The sequence below is a fragment of the Molossus molossus genome, unplaced genomic scaffold (assembly GCF_014108415.1).
Source record: "Molossus molossus isolate mMolMol1 unplaced genomic scaffold, mMolMol1.p scaffold_m16_p_11, whole genome shotgun sequence".
Taxonomy (NCBI): Eukaryota; Metazoa; Chordata; class Mammalia; order Chiroptera; family Molossidae; genus Molossus; species Molossus molossus.
The window spans coordinates 106,866,327-106,885,565 of record NW_023425346.1 but is presented as its reverse complement, the minus strand read 5'-3'; the positions used below and the strand labels follow the sequence as shown (position 1 = coordinate 106,885,565).

The following is a 19,239-nucleotide window of genomic DNA, read 5'->3' as shown; positions in this document are numbered from 1 at the left end:
AGATGCTCCCAGCCTATTAGGAGCGCAGGGCCCTCTGGCTCCTAGGTGGTGAGAAAGAAGGTTCTGGACCCTGGTCTGCACAGCCGCAGGCACTGGACAGTAGTAATTTCAAGTCTGAGCCCCAGGCCCTCACTAAGGCGGGACCACCCCCCACATGTCACTGTGCTGGGCGCTGTGGGTTTCAGGAGGATGAAGGTACATGTTTCCCCAGTCCTCAGGCGGGACCAAACCCCCACTGACCACACTCCCACACCTAACAGCTTCCTTTCCCAAAGCCACAATGCTACGCGTCCTGTGGACACTGAACCTGAAACAGCCTGCTCCCCCCACCCGTCTCCATGTGCCCCCAGGTTGTCACCGCTCTGGAGACTTCATGCTCCATGGCTTTGCTCACACCCCTTGTCCTGCCTGGATGACTGCTCCTGTCATTTTTCAAGGGGTATTCCCACACTAAATTGTCAAAAGAGGGGTCTCTCCTCTGAACCCCCACATTTCTTCCATCTGTTCATTGAGCAAAAATGGCATTTTTCTGGGCACTGCATTCTCATAGAGTGGAGACTAGAAACTAGTGTCCCGCTGCAAGTCCCCTGAGTTAGTTGGTGGAGAGGAAGGGGTGGGGAACCAGGCCAGGGCACAGCCCTGGCTTGACCAGCTGCCACGTTCCACTGGGATCCACACAACCACTGCTTCCTCGCCAGCAAGTGCCCTAGTTTTGATTCTGGGCAGTTGCTGGTATTTGGGGCGTCTGGACCTCTACCCAGCTGGAGTCAGAAGCTTCAGAAACGGGCACATACTCCAGCTCTGGGCAGTGGGCACAGGAGGGTGGGCGTTCCACAGCCAGCCTGGGAGGCGCACCGGACGCTACTGCCACGGCTTGTGACCACGAGGGCACAAGCCAGAGGGCACAAGCCAGTGCTGAGAACCAGAGCAAAGAGCCTGGGTCTTGTGATGTCTCTGAACTCCTATCCGGTGGGGCCCAGAACTGCCCTGCGTTACTTTCCTACTGCGTGTCAAAATACCCCAAAACTTAGCAACTCGAAGTGGTACTTACTGTCTCCGTGTCTGTGGGATAGGAGTGTGGGGGTGACGGTGGTGCTGGCTCAGGGTCTTGGGACATTGCCGTGGAAGTGCCGGCTGGGGCTGATGTGAGCTGGAGGATCCCGCTTGCAGCCCCACTCAGAGGCCTCAGTTCTTGTCACGGACGCTCCAGGAGGCTGCTCCAGTGTCCTGAGTGGCAGCTGGCTTCTCCCAGAGCAGGTGATTCAAGGGACAGGTGACCCACCCAAGAGTTCACATTTCTTTCTGCCACATTCTGTTCATTAGAAGTGTGTCACCAAGTCCAGCCACACACAAGGGGAGGGCGTCGAGGTTGTCTAGGTTCACGTTTGCAGAGAGGAGCATCAGAAGCTGTGGGTGCATTTCTTTTTTTTTTTTTTTTTTTTATCCTCACCTGAGGATATTTTTCCATTTTTTGTTCAGATAGAGCGGGAGGAAGAGAGAGAGAGAGAAACATCGATGTGAAGGGACACATCGAGTGGCTGCCACCCACACGACCAACCAGGGCCGGGGACAAACTGCAACCGAGGTACGTGCCCTTAGCGGGAACCGAACCCGGGTCTCTCCGGACCGCAGGCCGACGCTCTAACCGCTGAGCCAAACCGGCCAGGGCTGTGGGTGCATTTCTATACCACTGCGTCCTCGGGGTGAGCTGAGGGTGTGGCAGGTGCGGGGAGGACGGCAGGCGGGTTGAGAGCCTGTGGAGGTGCCGAGGGTGTGGCAGTCCAGGGCTCAGGTGGCCACTGTCTCAGCTTTGAGTGAGTGGAGGCAAGTGGCACTTTTGCGTTTAAAAGATCACATGCCAGAAGGTTGTGGGTTCGATTCCCTGTCGGCATATGTGAGAGGCAACCAATTGATGTTTCTCTCCCTTTCCCTCTCTAAAATCAGTAAGCTTATCCGCGGGTAAGGATTGAAAAAGGAAAAGATCACTCACCTTGCTTGGGCTCAGAAGTAGGTGGCTTCTTGAGGCTGGGGTGGCACTGAGCGCAGAGACCCAGATTTAGAACCAGCAGTGGAGAAAGATTTGGCTTCTTAGAAGGCACTTGGGGACCAGTCATGAGTCAAAAAGGGAGGGTGCCCAGCGAGACGTCCCAGGGGCCCTGTGGAGTCACAAGGACTGGCTTGGGCCCCATCAGTTAAGGAGGCGCATGGGCCTCGTAGTGAAAGGAAAGCCCTTGTTTGGGAAAGGGCCTCACGGTTGCACGGACAGGGCTGAATCATAGGGCACTCTCAGGCCCAGAAAGCCCTACAGGCCCATCCCCACCCCCAGCAGCCACACAACAGGTCCCTTGTCCTGGGCCTTCAGGCAACGGAGCACCTGTTCCTCTGAGCCAGGCTTCTCTGGGAGTCTCCTCACAAAGGGCAGAGACAGGTGGGAGGCAGGCTCTGGCTTCCCCACGGAGCCCCACACCTCGGGAAGGCCCTGGGCTCTGCAGGACCAGCCACCAGCCCACACACCCTGGAACTGACTGCCCTCTGAGCCCTGGGAGATGGTGGGAGCCTGGGCATCCATCCCCACGGATCCTGGAGGTGTCTAGAGCAGCTGCCCAGGAGCCTGGGGGGCTCTGAAATCACCTGAGCAAGAATCCCTGGGACCCTGGTCCTGCTGGCCGGGTGCCCTGATCTCTGGGCCTGTGTCCTCAATTACAAACTCCGCGGTGCAGAAGGCCCACAATGGCCATGAGCCTTAAGCAAGAAATGATGCCAAGTGTTTGCTGGTCCTGGGCTGTGGGGCTGGTCAATGACGGCCACAAAGGAGGACTGCTCCTCTGTGGGATGTCTCAGCTGAGGTGGGGAGCAGGAGTGGGGTCCCAGAAGTTTGGGTGTGCCCCCTGGCCTGAAGGCGCAGCTGAGAAACCTGGCAGGTAGGACTGGAACTCGACCATCTGAGTCCTGAGGGCAATCACAGGAGGCTCTGCAGAAGTGAGGAGGGCACCTCCCCAAGGGCTCCAAGGGCCAGACTCACTTGAAACAATGAGACGCTGAGTTTGTGTGGCCCTCACATCCCACAGGTAGGTATCACGGCCCTGTTCTGCTGATAGCACGCGCCTAGGGTGGAGGTGGTGGCCGAGGACAGTGGGAGACAGTGGGATGCCACGGCTCCACAAGGGGGCAGCCAGCGTCCCCCAGCCGGGCAGACTCGCTCACTTCGCTGACTGCTGTGGGAAGAATGGGTTCTTTTTGGGTGGTTTTAGATTAAGTTTGGGTTCTTTTTAACCCCCACTATGAAAACATGAAAGCACTCAGCTCAGTCTGTTAAGATATTGCTTCCAGGTGTGTCCTCTTTAGTTCAAATAAATTTTTTTTAAATAAAATAGCCCCGCCGGTGTGGCTCAGTGGATTGAGCGCCGTCCCGTGGACTGAGAGGTCCTGGTTTGATTCCCGGGCAGGGCACATGCCTGGGTTGCAGGCTCCCCCCATAGGGGGCGTGCGGGAGGCGGCCAATTGATGTTTCCCTCACATTGATGTGTTTATCTCCCTCTCTAAAATAAATACATGCCGCTTACAGGACCCCCCCCCCCCCCAACTATTGCTCCCAATGGTCAGGTGTTCTTAAGTTCTCTTGTGAACACATGCAGGTTAGTCCCCACTGTGACTCGGGTCCTTGGAGGTGCACACTTGTCAGATGTGGGCACCTCTGCGTTGTGGGTGCTGCAGACGAATGTGTTCCCTCTTGCTCATTCATTTTTGAACAAAGAGAGGCTTGTTGGCCTGGGTGGGTGGTAACGGCTGCCCCCGTCCCAGTAGAGCCCCTCAGAGGCTGGGCTGGGCTGGACTGGGCGCTACGGCCAGCTGGCCAAGCCCCACATGTAGCGGCCATTTCCTTCCCCTGGGGCTTCTGGGTCTGGCCAGGTGACTGTCCAGAGATGTCAACCAATGGTCCTTGGTGCTAATTCAGTGTCGACCAGAACCCCCAGTTCGGGGTGCAATAAAGTGCAAGATAGCTCCATTTGCATGGCTATGAGAACAGCCTGGGGCCACCACCCAGAGCTGATCTGCTCTGCTCTGCCCTGGAGAGGAACCTTCAGCCTTTCGCTCAGCAAAACCCCCCACTCGGGAAATTAAAAGGTTGCTCTCCTAGCACCAGGGAGCCGGCTTCTGTACACACAAGTCCCTGCCCCTCCCCGGTCCCCGGTTGGCCCAGCCTCATGCAACGAGGACTCCAAGTCCTTGTGATTTGATTGGGCCACAAGGCACTGTCCTGATTGGTCAGAATGGAGCTGCTCTGATTGGCGGGTCAGGAAGCTGATGTGGCTGTAACTGACAGCTCCGGTTGGGCGGGGAATCGCAGTCCCCCCGTTGAGATGGGGTTGCAGGGACTCCTCTGTGAGGGCTCAGGTGGCAGGGCCCGGTGCAGAGGCAGGTAGTTGGGCGCAGGCTGCTCCCTGAAGTGCATGGGAGGCCCCTGCGTAGAAATGGCTGCTGGGCTCTTGTTTGTTTTTAATTTGAGCCCAGTTAGCCACCAGGAACCCTTCTTAGGGTCCACAGAAAGTGGGGGAAATGCATAGCCGTAGAAGCTAACATCAGATTCTTCCAAGGAGAGTCTGTCAGGAAAAACACCCTGATGGGCAGTGGGGTGGGCAGGCTGCCCAGGGCATGGCTCCCCGGGCGGCCCGGCCTGGGTGGGGAGGTGTGATAGGGGAGGACATGGGCTAAGGGCATGGGGCTGGGTTGGTGAGAGGCCAGCAGGCCCTGGGTGTGGAACGTGGAATGGAGGACATGGTGAGAGCAAGGGTGCCTTGACCATGTTGAACTTTCTTGGGGGGCTCTATCTCCCCATGACTCCCAGGTCTTCAGTAAACCCTCTGACTTCACTTCTCCTGTGTACTTTCCCTTACAGAGGCCCTTTGCCGACTCTAGGAGCTGTTCCAGCCCATGCATCCGTCTTCATTGTGGCCATTTACTGAACTTTATTTTTTTAGAGAGAGAGAGAGAAACATTGATGTGAGAAACATTGATCAGCCGCCTCCTGCACGCCCCCTACTGGGGATCAAGCCCACAACCGGGGCATGTGCCCTGACTGGGAATTGAACTGGGACCTCTCAGTCCATGGGATGACGTTCTATCCACTGAGCCCCACCAGCCGGGCTGAATTTTCTTTTTTTTTTTTTAATCCTCACCTGAGGACATTTTTCCGCTTTTTGTTCAGTAGAGTGGGAGGGAGAGAGAAACACTGATGCGCGCCGAGCAGGAACCGAACCTGGCTCTCTCCGGACCGCAGGCCAACACTCCAACCAATGAGTCAAACCGGCCAGGGCTGAATTTTCATTTTTAATAGTTGCCCCTTGAAACATGTCCAGGTCTCTGGCTGGTTCTCTCCCTCTCCCTCAGTCTCACCAGGGCCTGTCCCTGTCCCGTGGTTTATTTCCAGCCCCTCATGTGGCTGAGACTTTAATGCCCGGGGTTGTCAGGCCCTCCCTGATTCCTCTGCTCGCTTGCGGCTCTGCTTTGGTTTGGTGCCGTGAGTGGGTGGTCCCCCCGTCACGTCACTGATTCTCCAGTGTGAGCCGTGTCTTTAGGTCGGAAGTTCTCGGAAGTGCCGTACGAGGCATCTGGCCTAGAACGGGGGACTTACACCAGTAAGAGCTGGGGCGTGGGAGAGCTGCACCCCAGGGATGAGCCTGGACTGCACAGGACGTGGCCTGAGGGACACAGAAATCATTACCTGGACCCTCGGGGCCAGAGAGGCTGTGGGCAGGGCCGGCTGTGCACACAAGTCACACCCCCTAACCCGGCCTCGGCCCCCTGGGGAGGTGCTGCCGCTGGCTGGGCGGCTGGGGCCCATTCCTGGGGGCGGGAATGTTGGACGCCGTTAGGCAGCCGCGGAACATGTGGGAAACTCAGTTGTGATGACTCATGAGGCCGATGACCAACCTAAATAATTCGGTCTGGTGACAAGTTTGGGAAACATCAGCAGCACCTGCTGGTCAAGGCGGCCCGGGTGAGACACCATGAAGGAGAGGGCGGGCGGGTTGGGGCTGGCAAGCTGGCAGGAAGGGAGGCAGAAGGCCAGGGATGCCGGGGCGCCGGGGCCAAGGGCACGGCTCGCCCCGGGGCGGTCACAGCCCGGGACTGCGCAGCAAGGACAACCCGGGACATGGGTGCAGCCACCTCTGCCGCACTGCTGGGAGCTGCCTCTGAGCCTCCCCTTGGCAGGGGCTGCAGGCTGGGGCCCTCGACGGCCGGCCAGGAGGGCCACGGCCCGCAGAGCCGGAACCACGCCAGACACTGCTTTGTGAGGGCTGAACCGCCCACGAAGCCCAAGCCAGGGCTCTGGGTCTGGGACCTGAGACTTGGGCACAGCTTCGGCGGGAAGAGGCTGAGACGCGGCGGAGCCCCAAGGAGGCTCCCCGGTCACACAGGATGAGGGTGGACCGAGGGCGGAGCCAGGGGCCCCACTCCCATGACAGGGTCCCTTGCAGTGCCGGCTTGGCAGGGCCGCTGGGCGCCTCCCCGTCCTTCCCCAGGACGTTGGCAGCAGCCTGGTCTCCATCCCGTGGGGTGGATGACTGACCCCAGGTTGAGTGGGGCGGGCACACGAATCTTCATTCCTGGAGACCACCCGAGACCCCGGGCATGGCTTGTGCCATGACTGGGTGGGGCCGGGCCACCTCCTGGAGTGGGGAAGTCTGAAGGGCAGGGTGACCTGGGGCTGGACGGGCGACGCGGTTGCTGGCCCCTCGTGAGGGGGCAGCTCAGAGCCTGGGTCTGGCTGTTGTGCTGGGTAAACAGTGCCTGCAGCAGAGCACGCGATCCTGGCACGACACCCGTGACCGACAGTGTCACTGCCCTGCCGGCCTGAGCCTGGACGCCGGTGTACAGGCGGGGGCGTCACGGCCACACAGCCCAGCGTCCTTCCGGTGACAGTGACAGTGACAGTCTGAGTGGAGCCCCGACCTGCCCCTCCTCCGGGCCCCATCTGTACCACAGCCTCCACAGGACCTGTGCTCCTGGCTGTCACAGCCACTCTGTCTTGATCCTCCGAGACGATGCTCCAGCACTCACCTCGTTGCCCTTTGGGATGGGGGATACTGCTGGGAAAGGCCAGAGTGGTGACAAGTGGCCGCCTTTGCTTTGGTGCCTGAGGGTCCACCAGGGCCCCAGGCGCATAGCTGAGGAGCTGGGCAGGGCGGGTCAGCCTGCTGCTGGTCCTCAGACCCCGGAGGCTGCAGGGCACAGCCGGGGTGGCCGGGTGCGAGGAAACCCTTGGCCCCTGCGAGCATCCACTTGCTTCTGGTCGGGGCCTGTGTCTGCACCCAGCTGGACCCCACCCCAGAGCAGCCAGGCGAGGGTGGCGGACAGACGTCAGCACGGACAAGCCGGGAAGTCGTTTTCAGAGTGGAGGTTTAATGGGACCATCATGGCGACCCCGTCGCAGAGTCCCCGGGGGGCCCAGCTCTGAGCGTGGGGTCCCCAGGCCTCACCCAGCATGGTGGGCCGAAGAGAGCACGAGTGCCACCTGCTCCTTCCCTCTGGGCACAGCGGCACCAGCCCAGCAGCCAGAGACAGACGTCCTGCCCACCTCCCCGGGCCCGGAACCTGCGTTCCCTGAGGGGCTAAGGCTTTCCAGGGCCCCTTCCCCAGGGATGTCCGTTCTCTCCTCGAGTCCCCTGCCCACGCTGAGGACCTGTCTGCACCCTGGTGCCTCTGCCAGGGGCCAACCAAGGCTGCTCACCCCGGGGCGGGACACGGCTCTGCAGGAGGCACGCTGGGGGCCCAGGCCTCCTGGCAGACGTAAGGCACAGTGTGGCTGGAGGCTGCCACGGGACAGCGGGGCCGTCACCCCAGGGGCAGCGCCTGGCAGTCAGTGTTGAGACAGGACTTAGCGTGTGCTGGCTACTCTCGGGCCTACAGTGCAAGAGAGCTGGGGACCGGTCCATGGGCCGCGGCTGGCCACGAGGAGGTCCCTGGGAGTGGCCGCAGAAGGGTGTGGGCCCAGGCAGAGCTGGTGGCCAGAGCCGACATGCAGCCGTGGCAGGCCCAGGCCACAGAAGGCACAGTCGTGGTGTCTGGAGGTCAGGGCTAGGCAGACACGTTGACGTCCCTGAGAGAGATGGCGCTGCTGGGCACCTCGTCCCCGAGCGGCAGGGCTGGCGTGTCTGCGTCCACCTCGCCGTCTGCTCCAGGGCCGCCCTGCTCCGCGCCGGGCTCTGCGCTGGGCCCCAGGCCCTGGGTCAGGATCTGCTGGATGGTCCTGCGCAGGTTGGGGTGCAGCCGGCCCTGCGTCTGGTAGAAGACTTCCAGGGCGAAGGACTTGAGGGCGCCGGTGCAGAGGTCCTCGTACAGCGGGATGGTGTACATGCGGGACATCTGGGGGCAGGGGTCGCACTGGCTGCTCCCCGCCCTGCCCACCAGCCCACCAGCCCTGGGCCTGCACTCTCAATGCCCCCCGCCCCCCCGCAGTCCTGCTGCAGAGACCCATCTCCAGGGAGCTTGGGCTGGGGCCCTGACGGGACAGGGCAGAGGCCTGGGACCCTCCGAGCCCAGACGCCCCTGGGGTCCAGGCCAGATGCACCTGGACTTCCAGACTCTGCTCCCAGCTGGTCCCCTCCGGACATGGCCCCCTGAGGACAGGCGGGGTCTGGGCTCTTCCCACGTGGTACCCACCCCGCTCTCTGGGGTGCTCAGCCTGAGCGGCCGGACCGGAGGGTCAGGTGGTGGTGGGGGCGGGCGGGGGGCGGGCCCTGTGCAGGTGACCACACCTGGCTCTCCAGGAAGCGCCGGACCCGGTGGAGGTCGGGGTAGTAGTCGTTCCGGACCACGACCTGCAGCCAGCGGATGCGGATCTCGGCGTTCATGGAGTCCAGCAGGGAGGAGTAGCGCTCGGACAGGCTCGTCACCACCTCTGCAGGGCGGGGCGGGTCAGGGCCGGGGCGGGCCAGGGCCGGGGGGGGGGGGGGGGGCAGGTCAGGGCCGGGGGCGGGCCAGGGCCGGGGGCAGGCCAGGGCCGGGGGCAGGCCAGGGCCGAGGGCAGGCCAGGGGCAGGGGCAGGTCAGAGCCGGGGGTAGGTCAGGGCCGGGGGCAGGCCAGGGCCGAGGGCAGGCCAGGGGCAGGGGCAGGTCAGAGCTGGGGGCAGGCCAGGGCCGGGGGCAGGCCAGGGCCGGGGGCAGGCCAGGGCCGGGGGCAGGTCAGGGCCGGGGGCAGGTCAGGGCCGGCGGATACCCCCCACCCCCGCCGAGGGGCCCACCCTGGGGCAGCGGGGACCCGTCCAGGAGCCGGTCCAGGAAGAGCGCCGTCTGGAAGGTCCTCCACTTGGAGATGTCGATGGCGCTGGCCGAGGCGGCCGCCTGGTCCAGGGGCGCCGCCGTCCACAGCTGGAACAGGGCCTCCACTGGCCGGGTCAGGCTGGATCCCTGAGACAGGTCTGGCTCGGCCAGCGGCGGACCCGTGGCGTTGAGCCAGCGCTCGAACTCCAGCCCTGCAGGGAGGTGTGACCCTGGGGTCCCCGCCCAGGAGACTCCAGACCACAGGGTGTCCCTGGGTGTGACTCCTTCAGGGCCAGGCAGTTGGGGAAGCGGGGGTCAGCTCTGGACCGGCCACTTCGAGCCCCCAGATGGCTTCTGTGAGGCAGCACCAGGAGGCCAGAGGCTCAGCTGATGAGTAAGGGACCCTAGCCCCCAACAAGACGACAGGGCACTAAGACCCGATCTCAGTGCTGGGGTCGGGGCTCTGCCCCCTGCCCCCCAAAGTCCCTGGTGCACAAACTTTCCAGAACAGGGTCATCACCCCCAGACTGCCCAGCCACACCTCACTGCCCTCCCACAAATCTTGGCCTCTCCTGCACATGAGACCCCTCCCCTCCCTCCTTTAGCCCCTGAGCTCTCAGACCCCCAGGGACACCCTCACAGGTGGCGCACCAGCAGCCAGTGGCATTAGCCAGCTCTGAGGCAAACCTCCCTCCACCCTGCCAACCGTGCCCCAGGCCCTTTGCATATGCGGTTTCCGTGCCCCCTTCTTGAGACTGCCTAAATAGGTCAGCTTGGCCTAAGTGCCACCTCCTCCTGGAAGCCCCCCGAGCCCACCAGGCTGGGAAGCACACCCTCCCCGGCCTCCCAGCCCGAGGCTCGCACTGTCCAGGGGGCATCTGAAGGGAGGATGAGCCTGTGGCGCTTTCTCCGGGCAGAGGTGGCATCCCGTACAGGCGAGGCCCCAGCTCCCCACACCCAGTGCTCCCCGGTGGGAGGCCTCACCTGCCCGGCAGTCCACACTCTGCTCCTTCAGCTCCGGGAAGAAGCTCAGAAAGGAGCCCAGCAGGTCCTGGGCCACCACGCTGGTGAACTTGTACTTGTCCACGTAGGCCTGCGAAGGCGGCAGAGCTGAGCAGGGCCCGGCGGAGGCGGAGTGGGGCAGGGGGGGAGGCCTGTCCAGGGCCGGGCTACTCACTCGAAGGAAGTCGTCGAAGCGCTGGGGGTCCCCGCAGAGCTGGGACAGGTAGTAGACAAAGCAGTAGCCCTTCTCGTAGGTAAACAGGTTCATCAGGTGGCTGGGGTTCACCCCTGAAACAACACCGGCTCTGGGCAGTGCCCCCTTCTGTCCCCAGGGACGGGGCAGCGGTGGTCAGGCTCGTGAAGCAAGAAGGGCCGCTGTCCCACACATGTCCGGACTCCCTGGGAGGGTGGGGATGGAGCCCACCTGCCTGAGGGGCCTGGGGAGGCTGAGGCCCACGGTGACAGGGGCTCAGCCCCGGGAGGCCCTCCTGGGGTGCGGGGCACAGAGGAAGCACGGGGCAGGCGAGGCGGCCCTGGGAGGCTCTGCAGGCCTGGCGCAGGGCCTGGGGAAGGGGTACCTGGCTCCAGCTTGACCTGCAGCTTGCTGACCGGGCTGTCCTCCCCCAGGAGCTTCATCTGCCTGTGCAGGGCGTCCAGGCGGAAGGCGGTCTCCAGACAGGTGAAGGCGGCACCTTGGATGGTCCAGGAGGAGCAGGGCACAGGCCTGAGCACCGGGCAGGGACGAGCTGCCCCGCCCGAGCCTGGCGGAGCTGACCCCAGACCACCCCGGCGGGGCCTGCACCCCAGAGGCTGGGCTGGCTGGTGGAGCCCACAGTGCTGCACGGCCAGCGGGGGTCCAGGGCGGTGCCCCTCCCCCTCTCACTCCCCCCTCCAGGGCCGGCGCAGGCTGTACCGTAGGTCTCAGTGGTGATGCGGCGCTGGGCGTAGGTGGCCAGGCCCTCGCTCAGCCACATCTCCTCCCACGTGGCGTTGGTGACGGCGTTGCCAAACCAGCTGTGGGCCACCTCGTGGATGACGTCGATGACCAGGAACTCGTCACACTCCAGGATGGAGGAGATGACGAAGGTGAGGCAGGGGTTCTCCATGGCCACGATGGGGAAGGAGGGGGGAAGGAAAACGATGTCGTACCTGCCCCGGGAGGGAGGAGAGGCTGGTGACCCTGAGCGGGCAGGGGCCTGGGCGGTGAGTCCCGTCCTCCCGGGGACGTCAGACAAGGGGCCTGTTACTCCTCAGCAGGAGGCGACTTGCCCTCTGTGGTCTGCCCCAGCCCCAGGTGCCCAGGTGTACCTGCCCCACAGGTACGGCCCGTACAGCCGCTCGGCGGCGCTCAGCCACTGCTCCACCGCGCCCGACAGCTTGCTGGTGGCCACGGGCAGGAGGCACGGCTCGGCCCACACGCGGCTCCTGTGAGTGCGGAGAGGGTGGGCGGAGGCTCCCCTGCCCTGCTCACCCCCCAGGCCCTTGCTCTGCTTCTGGGCTCAAGGTGCACCCATGCTTTGTCCAACCTGGTAAAGGCCAGCCGCCCCTCCCCATCCCTCCCCACCCCTCGCCTGGCTCCGGCCCCCATGCAGGCCCTCGTGGCAGGGCTGTGCCAACGCTGAGGAGCTGCCTGGCTCCTCTGGTCTGAGCAGGAGGAACCTCGTGGGCTTGAGAGGGGCCAGGGCTGGGGCGTGTGAGGGGAGAGGAGCCCGGCAGGGATGGCCCCAGGCCATGACGTGTTAGGTCTCCAGTGTGGGGTCCGAGGCAGGCCATCTCCCCAGGGCCCGGGCCCCAGGCAGCAGCTGCAGGACCCAGGACGCAGAGGCCCTACCTGGGCCCGATGTCTGCCGGCTGCAGGTCCCCGGCCACCAGGGCCACGAGGTAGGCGGGCACGGGGTGCTCCATGTGGAAGCGGTACACGCCCTCCTCCTCCACGTAGGTGCTCTGCGTGGCGCTCATCAGCACCTGCACCCCCGACGGGGCCTGCACATGGAAGGCCCCGCCCGTCAGGGCACCCACAATCCAGATCAGACACCCCAAGTCCCCAGAGAAAAACCCTACAACGCAGGTCAGAAAAACCCATATTCATGTAGGAATCCCACATTCCCCCAACGGGGTACCGCACAGGTTAGGGAGCCCCGTGTCCTGGGTGGGGACCTCCATGCCCCCCTCTCAGGGCCCCCCACAACCTGGGTCAGGGAGCCTGTCACCCCCATCAGAGACCCCCTACAAGCTCTGGGTCTGCAAATTACTTGCCCCTTGGGAGGCACCCTCAGGCCCAGGAGCCCTGGCCCACCACGGGACCGGCAACTCCGTCTGGGCCCCGCCTCCCCCCCGCTGGGCGGGCGGCGCGAGGAGGGCAGGGGTGCGCTGACCTTGACCACAGCCGAGTAGGTGCACTTGACTGCGGGCGTGTCGAAGCAGGGGAAGAAGGAGCGGTTGCAGACGGAGTGGCCCTGGGTGAACACGAAGGGCTTGGCGCTGCCGTAGGTCAGCTCGGGGTCCAGCCACCAGATCTGCGGCGGGAGGCGGCAGGGCATCAGCGGACACCCTCCCACCACAGTGAGCAAAGCCTTTCGGGGAGCAGCTGCTGGGGCACCCCTGAGCTAGACGGGGGTCCTTCAGAGGGGCAAGGCCTTAGGAAGCAGGCCCGAACCCGGTGTCCTGCTCAGGCCTCTAGGCCCAGCGCCTCGGGCCGCAGCTGGAGGAAGGACACACGGGCTGGGAGGCAGTGGCTGACCAGGCTCACCCAGGGCCAACAGCTGCGCCCCGTCACCACCGCTGACCTCCCCCCTTGGGCAGGCAGGGCAGCTGACCCAGAGGGTGGCCTGCACTGCGTCACCAGGGCCAGCCCTCCGTCTAGGCAGCGGGACAGCCCATGCCCCTCATCCCAGCCCCCACAGGGAAACTGAGGCACACTCAGTACACCTAAGTCTGTGTTCTCTCAGGCTGGCCAGCGGTCTGGAAAGGGGGTCAGGAACGTGGGACCGTGAGCTTCCTGATGACCGCCCCCCACGAGCAAGCACACCAAACCCGGGGCACCCCTGGGAATGGGCCAGCCTCGCTGGGAGGGCCCCCTCGGGGAGACGGGCTCCAGACCAGGGGCGGGGGGCAGGGGCCAGGCTGGGGGCAGGGGCCATGGGGAGGAAGTGGCCCGGAGATTGTAGGCTGATCCGCGGCGGCTGCCGGCACCCAGCTGCCCACCCGAGGGGCGGTGTCCCCGGCAGACCTGGTGAGACCCCCGCCCGTGCTCACGACTTCAAAGCTCACTTCAGACCTGGTGAGACCCCCGCCCGTGCTCATGACTTCAAAGCTCACTTTGGGGGTGTATCTGTCCCCTCACCACAGGGAGCCCCAACAGGATCATGCTGACCCCGTGGCTGCCCCACACGTTCAGGAGGTCTGTCCTTGCAGCCTGTTAAAAAATGTGGGCTCTGCCCAGGAGTTCCCAGGCTGGGACCCAGGAATTCACACTAAGGAGATGCCCCGCGGTGGGACATGCTGCGGCAGCCCCTGTCCACACTGTCCCCTGCACAGGCCCCTGACCCCCAAACTCCCTTCGACCACCAGCGCAGCCCCTCACAGACCTCCGCTCCCCTGCGGCCCTCCTCAGGCTCCGCCCGCTCAGGCCTGGCCCCACTGCCCGCGTCCACCCTGGCCCAGCCAGACTGCTCACCCCTGAGCCTCGCTGGTATCAGTGGGGCCCACAGTCCTCCCTGGAAGCCAGGGGCTGGGGCAGACCCCAGGCAGGCAGAACCCCGCCCAGAGGGGGCCACACACTCCTAGGGTGCCCAGGGCCAGGGAGCAGAGGCACAGGGGCTGACGGCTGGAGGGGCAGCCGAAGGTTCCAGACACCACCGGGCAGGAAGACAGCCGGTCTCGCTGGCGGGTGGGCGGGTTCAGGAATGGAGTGCAATGGGCATGGGCCCCTGAGCCTGAAGCACCCCAAACTGCCTCCAGGGAGCTGCATCTCCACCTGGTGCAGGGTCAGGCTGAAGGGTTCAGGCCCGGACAATGCCAACACTCTGTGCTCTGCAAGCAGAGCAGCTCATGGGCCAGGCCCCTGGTCCTCCAGCCCACAGCCCCAGAAGCACACAGACTGGGGATCACACTGCCCCTCCCTGCCCGAGCACCTGAGGGCCCCACAGCAGGCCACAGAAAGCCCAGGGACAACAGCCCCCCTTGCTGGCCTGGCCCCATCCCCTGGCGGTGGAGGGCCCTGACCCACCCCTCAGCAGGCCACAGCCTTGGGTGAACCACACACATGGGCTCCAAGTTCACGTGTCAAAGTCAGGGAGGAGCACATCCGTCTAGTTCTCCGCCGTGCTGGGAGGCCTGCCTGTCAGAGCCCGACGACCTGAGCAGGCAGCAGGGGCCAGCACACCCGAGGGAGCTCAGGGAAGGAGGGGAGGCAGCAGGGCCTGCTAAGTGCTCCTGGGAATCACGCAGGAAGCCCACCGGTGTGTGTCTGGTCTGGGCTCTTCCTGTCCAGATGTCACCTTGGTGGCTACTGGTCTGACACCTCAACACCACCTGTCCATCACCCTGTCATCCATTTGTATGCCACGGGCAGGGACACACGGGCCCTCCTGGGCCCTCCAGAGCTGTGCGTGTGTGTGTGTGTGTGTGTGTGTGTGTGTGTGTAGGGGTGGAGTCACAGGTGCGCTGTCCACAGGAAGCCCAGGGCCGTCCAGCCCTGTTGGCAGGGCCTCTGGAGTACTGCGAGCTCTGTGTGCAAAGTCCTGCAGAGCTTGGGTGGGTCTGTCGGGGACATGAGGCCACTCAGCCGCAGCATCCCACCAGTCCTCGAGGGCCAAAGCCTGGAGCCAACCTGACCCTGGGCCTCTGCTCTGCCAGGTGTGTCCCTCATGCCACCTCCAAAGAACACACCTGGTGCCCACAGGTGCTCAGAAGGCCCAGGCCACACGGCCCTTCCACCTGTGACACCCCTGGTCCGCCCTGGTGTCAGGCTCCACGGACTGGCCAGGGCCTGCCAGAAGCTGCCCTGTGTCCCCAACACACCTGAACGGAGCAGCCTCCTTGGTGGCACGCTGTTCCCTGTTCCCACCACCCACTGGGTCGGCACTGGGCTCCCCAGGCACCCGCCGGGACTCAGCCAGGGACCCTGGGCAGGCTTCGAAGGCCAGGTGGGGAAGTGCCAGGGGAGAGGCCAGGGCCCCTCCGGGGCTCGTCTGGCCCTGCTTCTCGGCGGGTTCCCCAGCCGCAGGCCCTGGACCCTAGGCTGGCAGAGCGGGCAGAGGGTGCCTGGAGACCACCCACGACAAGCGCATCGCCCGACCCCCGACGGGACTCACGGCAGGGGCGTCGGTCGAGGTGTAGCGCAGGATGACCTGGAAGGGCTGGTGCGCCTGCAACTCGGGCGGCAGCGTGACGGTGAGCGAGGAGCCGTAGTCGGTGAACGGGTCCACCCTGAAGGCCAGAGGGCAGCAGGCGGGCTCGGCGCCGGGCGCCGCGGCGAAGGCGGGCAGCGGGGGCGGGGGCGCGGCCCCGGGGCCGGCGGGGGCGAAGGCGAAGGCGCAGGGCGGCTCGGCGGCGGCGGCGGGGGCGCGGCGGAAGCCCGCCGAGTGCAGGCGCAGGGCCGGGTGCGTGTCGAGCACGAGCGCGCGGGGCGCGGGCCGCAGCGCGCACAGCTCGAGCACCAGGCAGCCGGCGAGCTCGCGCGCCTCGGGCCGCAGCTCCAGGCCCAGCTGCAGGTGGCGGAGGCGGAAGAGCTGCGCGCTGGAGGCCGAAGCCACGTCCAGGGCGGGCGGCGGCTCGGGCGGCGGGCGGGCGGGCGCGGCCTCGGCGCCGGGCGCCTTGCGGCAGCAGCACTGCGCCGCCATGCCTGCGCTAGGTGAAATCCATGGGCGGCGCGCGCCGGGCCGGGAGCCGGCGGGACGTGCCGGGCGGCGGCGGGGCGCGGGCACAACAGGAAGTCGCGCCGGGAGCCGCCCGGCCCGGCCCCGCGCCGTGCGCCGCCCCGCTCCGGCTCCGCTCGGCCGCCGCCGGGGGCGCTGTGCGCGGGGGACCGGGTGGCCGGGGCGCTGTGCGCGGGGGACCGGGTGGCCGGGACGCTGTGCGCGGTGGCGGGGGCGCTGTGCGCGGGGACCGGGTGGCCTGGGCGCTCTGAGCGGGTGGCCGGGGCGTTGTGCGCGGGGGACCGGGTGGCGGGGGCGCTGTGCGCGGGGGACCGGGTGGCGGGGGCGCTGTGCGCGGGGGACCGGGTGTGGAGGGCTCTGTGCGTGGGGGCCGGAGCTATATGCACGGGGGTGGGGGTGAGGGGCCGTGAGCCGGAGCTGTCGACCGCGGGCATTGTGCTGGGGCCATGGTGTGACAGGCAGCGAGGTGGCCTCCCCGCCCTGTGTGCTTCCTAGCTGGCCCAAGTCCGGGAGACCCCAGGAGTCGCCGCTCCCTCGGGGATGCGGCGGGCTAGGTTCCTGGGGCAGTGGCTGCTGGGACACCTGGTGCGGGGCTGCCTCCGTGAAGCCAACAAGTGTGGCATCTGGAACTCAGTGTTACTCGTCCACGGGGGGCTGAAGGAGTGCTTCTTATGTTCCCCCAACCCAGTCCCCGGTGAGGCGGCGGCCCTGTGGTGGGTCTTGTGGGGAGAGGCGGAGTCTGAGGGCTGTTGTCAGTTCACGTGGCCACTAGCCATTAAGTTCAGCTCCTCAGCTGCCCAGCTGCGCTGAGGTCCCCGCGTGTTCGGAGTGCAGTGTGCGGTTAGTGGTAGCCACACTGGACAGAGAGGGTGTTCCATCATGGAAGCAAATTCTGTTGGACAGTGCTGCCCAGCAGCAGGCAGGGCCCTGGAGGTCAGAATGCTTAGGAGGTGAGTGATGGGAGATAACAGCACCTGGCCCGCCTGCCCCCACCCCACCTGCCCAGTCCTGTGCTGGGACCTGGGCGCAGAGGGGATGGCTGCAGACTAGGCCATGATACCCAGTGAAAGGGTGTCAGGCGGACCTCAAAGCCATGGGATGAGAAGGACCACCAAGATGTTGCTGTCTTCATTGTGTGAGAACTCAGGGCTGGAGAGAAGGGGCTTTTTGGCCTGGAGAGCATCCGGAACCCTGCACACCTCTCTCCCCTGCTGGACTGAGACTGCATTTGACCTCAGTGTCATCCCTGAGTAGTGCTGAATTCTTCTGGACTGTGTGCCCACCAGTGACCCTGTGATCCGGCCTGCTGTCCTCCTCCAGGGGTAGGAAGGATGGACAAGAGGGAAGATGTGTGTTCAGGTGCAAAGCATGCCCCGGGGTGCGGCGCCTTTCACCCCTCACATATAAGGGGATGACACAAGACAGTCTTGGAGGAGCAAATAGACCCGTCAAAGCACCCTGTGAGCCCCATGGTAGTTTTCTCCACTCTGCCCTGTCGCTGCCCTGCTGACAAAGGTCTGGGGTGGCTGCAGTGTAGCTCCCTCAGCAGCCCCGACCTGACCAGCGGATCGACATGGGAGTCTGGACTGCCAGGGCTGGGGTTTCTCAGCAGGAATTCTCATACTCCAGCCTCTTCGTGATCAAACCCTGGCCCACGGGTGGGCTGAAGCAGCTGACATTCCACCTACACCCCAGCCCTCCCCTAATACACATGGTCCATGCACCCCATTCAAGTGGCAGGGTCCAGGGAGGAGAGTGGTCCCTGGCCCCACCTCCTGGGAGGCAGGTGTGAAGGCTTTCGGGAGGAAGTGGCATTCAGGCGGGGCTGTGTTGTCCCCTGGACAGAGGTCTTGGGGGTAACTGGGTCCCTGGCGGGAGCCACAGTTGAATAATGGGATAAAAAAGCTGACGTGACCTACAGATGTCCTACGACCAGGCCAGAGCCAGGCTGGCAGCTTAGGGTGTGCCGTCTGGGGTGCCATGAGCACGCAGGTAACGGCCTGCTCTCGGGTCCTTGCTCCTGACCTTCACGCTGGACAACTTGCTTGGCTCCCGGAGTTGCAGATGGAGCCAGTGGGGCACTTGCTGGGTGGAGAAGATGGCAGTAGACCCCCATGGGGTTGATGAAATGGTGATGAGCTATGAGGGGCTTGGGGAGTAAACAGCAGCTGGCGGGCCTTCTGTTGAGGTAGAAGTGGAGCTGTGTCTGGGGCTTCAGCTCTCAGGATACCGACTGATGGTATCGAGTGGGGCGGGTGTGGTGGTGTATGATCTGAGCCAGGGACCAGTGGATGGCACTGTTCCTGTCGCATTTCAGGCGCAAGGGGGTCAGGGAGGGGGAGGCCGCTATCATGACCACTCATGCCTCAATTACAGAGCGTGAGCTTCCTGTTCCCACAGCTTTGGGCTTTGCTGGGTCAGAGGTCTTCATTCCCCGGCAGGATGCTCACACCCGGGGTCACACCACGTTCCCTGAATGGGAGACTGACTCGCCACCTCACAGCGGAGGCATCAGGCAAATCAGGGTAGCTCTGCTGGGTGCAGCGGTTGATCCTGGGGTTTTGCTGCTGCTCGGTGGGGGTCAGAGGAGCATGCTGGGGCTCAGCACACTCCTGATGCTGCCCAGATTGTGTGGGGAAGGAAACGGGCCAGTGTAAAAATGCAGGCAGGTCCACTCAGGGCCCCTGCAGGGTGATGGCTTGTTATCCCACCAGGAAAGACCAGCTCCAGCGGGGAGCTGGCTGAGGGTGGAGGGGACATGAGCTGAGTAGTGGAAAAGGGACATGGTGTTTATGGTTATTTTATTCATCACCTCATCATGTATATATTTCTACATATTAACCAGGAACTATAGTATCTGAAATTCACACGGCAAACCCTGAGAAAGAAGACACCTACTAAGAAGGGCTCCTGGTGGCCAACTGGGCTCACATTTTAAGAGAAAGAGCCCATCGGTCTTTTCTGCACAAGGAGCCTCTCACATAACTGCACTGACCTGCCTGCCTCCACTGTGTTTCCGACATCTGAGCCAGCTCCTCTAAAGGAATTCCTGGAATCCCATTTCAGCCAATAGGACTGAGCCGTTCTCGATCCAA

The 19,239-nt window shown here is 64.3% G+C and overlaps 1 protein-coding gene across 1 annotated transcript; it reads right to left on the bottom strand.

The window, feature by feature from the left end:
• Nucleotides 1–7,384: 7,384 nt before the first annotated feature.
• On the bottom strand, nt 7,385–16,108 carry RNPEPL1 (arginyl aminopeptidase like 1). Its single transcript, XM_036254949.1, has 11 exons — nt 15,581–16,108; nt 12,641–12,781; nt 12,097–12,248; nt 11,574–11,690; nt 11,179–11,414; nt 10,844–10,957; nt 10,441–10,553; nt 10,248–10,356; nt 9,245–9,475; nt 8,760–8,902; nt 7,385–8,367 (listed from the first exon to the last, which is right to left on the bottom strand). The coding sequence occupies exons 1-11, from the start codon at nt 16,106–16,108 to the stop codon at nt 8,080–8,082; spliced, it is 2,172 nt and encodes a 723-aa protein (XP_036110842.1). The 3' UTR covers nt 7,385–8,079.
• Between the last annotated feature and the right edge of the window lie 3,131 nt (nt 16,109–19,239).